The sequence below is a fragment of the Aplosporella prunicola genome (assembly GCF_010093885.1).
Source record: "Aplosporella prunicola CBS 121167 unplaced genomic scaffold K452scaffold_10, whole genome shotgun sequence".
In the NCBI taxonomy this organism is placed as follows: Eukaryota; Fungi; Ascomycota; class Dothideomycetes; order Botryosphaeriales; family Aplosporellaceae; genus Aplosporella; species Aplosporella prunicola.
The window spans coordinates 1,041,999-1,043,247 of record NW_022983538.1 but is presented as its reverse complement, the minus strand read 5'-3'; the positions used below and the strand labels follow the sequence as shown (position 1 = coordinate 1,043,247).

General features: G+C 37.8%; 1 protein-coding gene across 1 annotated transcript; it reads left to right on the top strand.

The window, feature by feature from the left end:
• Window positions 1-267: 267 nt before the first annotated feature.
• K452DRAFT_307981 (uncharacterized protein) lies at window positions 268-788 on the top strand (the record flags this gene model as incomplete). Its single annotated transcript, XM_033543120.1, has 5 exons — window positions 268-334; window positions 368-448; window positions 500-615; window positions 640-689; window positions 755-788. The coding sequence occupies 5 exons, from the start codon at window positions 268-270 to the stop codon at window positions 786-788; spliced, it is 348 nt and encodes a 115-aa protein (XP_033398825.1).
• Between the last annotated feature and the right edge of the window lie 461 nt (window positions 789-1,249).

Genomic DNA, 1,249 nt, shown 5'->3' with positions numbered 1-1,249 from the left:
GTAAATCATTAGATATATATACCCTAAGGCCGTTATAGTTCCACCTGCTAAAAGTCCTCGTATTATAATATAAGCTCCTATGCTTTTTTTTAAATGCATCCTGCTGCTGTTAGTTAGCTAAATAGTCTAACGGTCCCCTATAAGTATCTGCTCGTATTCGAACTATGAAAAAGTAGTATAAAGCTAAGCAGTTTTCCCGTAGACTAGCTCTATTAGTTTACTTCCGACAACTAGCTTAGTACGGAAACCTAATTTACGTCTGCTATTATGCATCTTTTAACCATCCTCGCTATTGTCTCTACTTCTGCACCGCTCGTAGTTGTTGCTACTTGCTGTTAGAGCCACTACAACTCTATACGTGGCTTAGATATCTGTAGAGACGGGACCGTGTTAACCCCATACTACGGCATCGGTGGTTGCAATATCTTCTATTATGCATGTAAAGGAGGTAAGAAAATTATTTACTAAGCTGAAGTTGAAAGTGAAACCGACATTTTAGGCTACCGTTCGGGCAACTTTCGTAGAGAGGATAAGCTGGAAATCCGCGACGACAATACCCGCGAAATCTTAGATGCTGAAGCCTTTACGTCTGCCGATATTGATGGATCTGGAAATGTTACCCTTTACTAGTACACTTAGTACATGGGCACTTCGGAAGATGACAAGCTTTATATCGACTGGTTCAACAAGTGAGTATGGTATTTACTTCTTTTATATAATGCTAACTAGCAAGGCACGATACGAACGGCGATAGTGTTATCACCCCCGATAAGATCCGTGTCGAGTAGAACTACTAGCGGGTAATAACACTCTTTCTTCTGTTAAGCAAAATATAACACGCTCTTTTTTGAAAATATAATCAAAGGTGGATAAGGATTCGCTTGGATTTGGTGCAATAGGAGATAGAGCTAGGGTAAAGAAATTATAAAACATAGCGGAAACCTTCTCCCTTTTTATAATGTGACGTAACTAGTTAACAGCTACAGCTCCTCTTAGTTTAACACCCTACCCTAACAGCATAGCAAATGTTTTATTGCCTAAATAACGTGGAATAAGTTATTGCGATTATATATGCTATAAGAAAGTTAAATTTAAATCGCAATACTCTCTCCTTCTTACTATTTAACCGGGCAATATACGTGGCCCTAAGCTGCCCATAGTGCGTAGGAATTGTATAATATATATATAATATTCGATAGATTTAATAAATAACGTAGGCAATATAAGATGTATAAGTTATATAGCGATA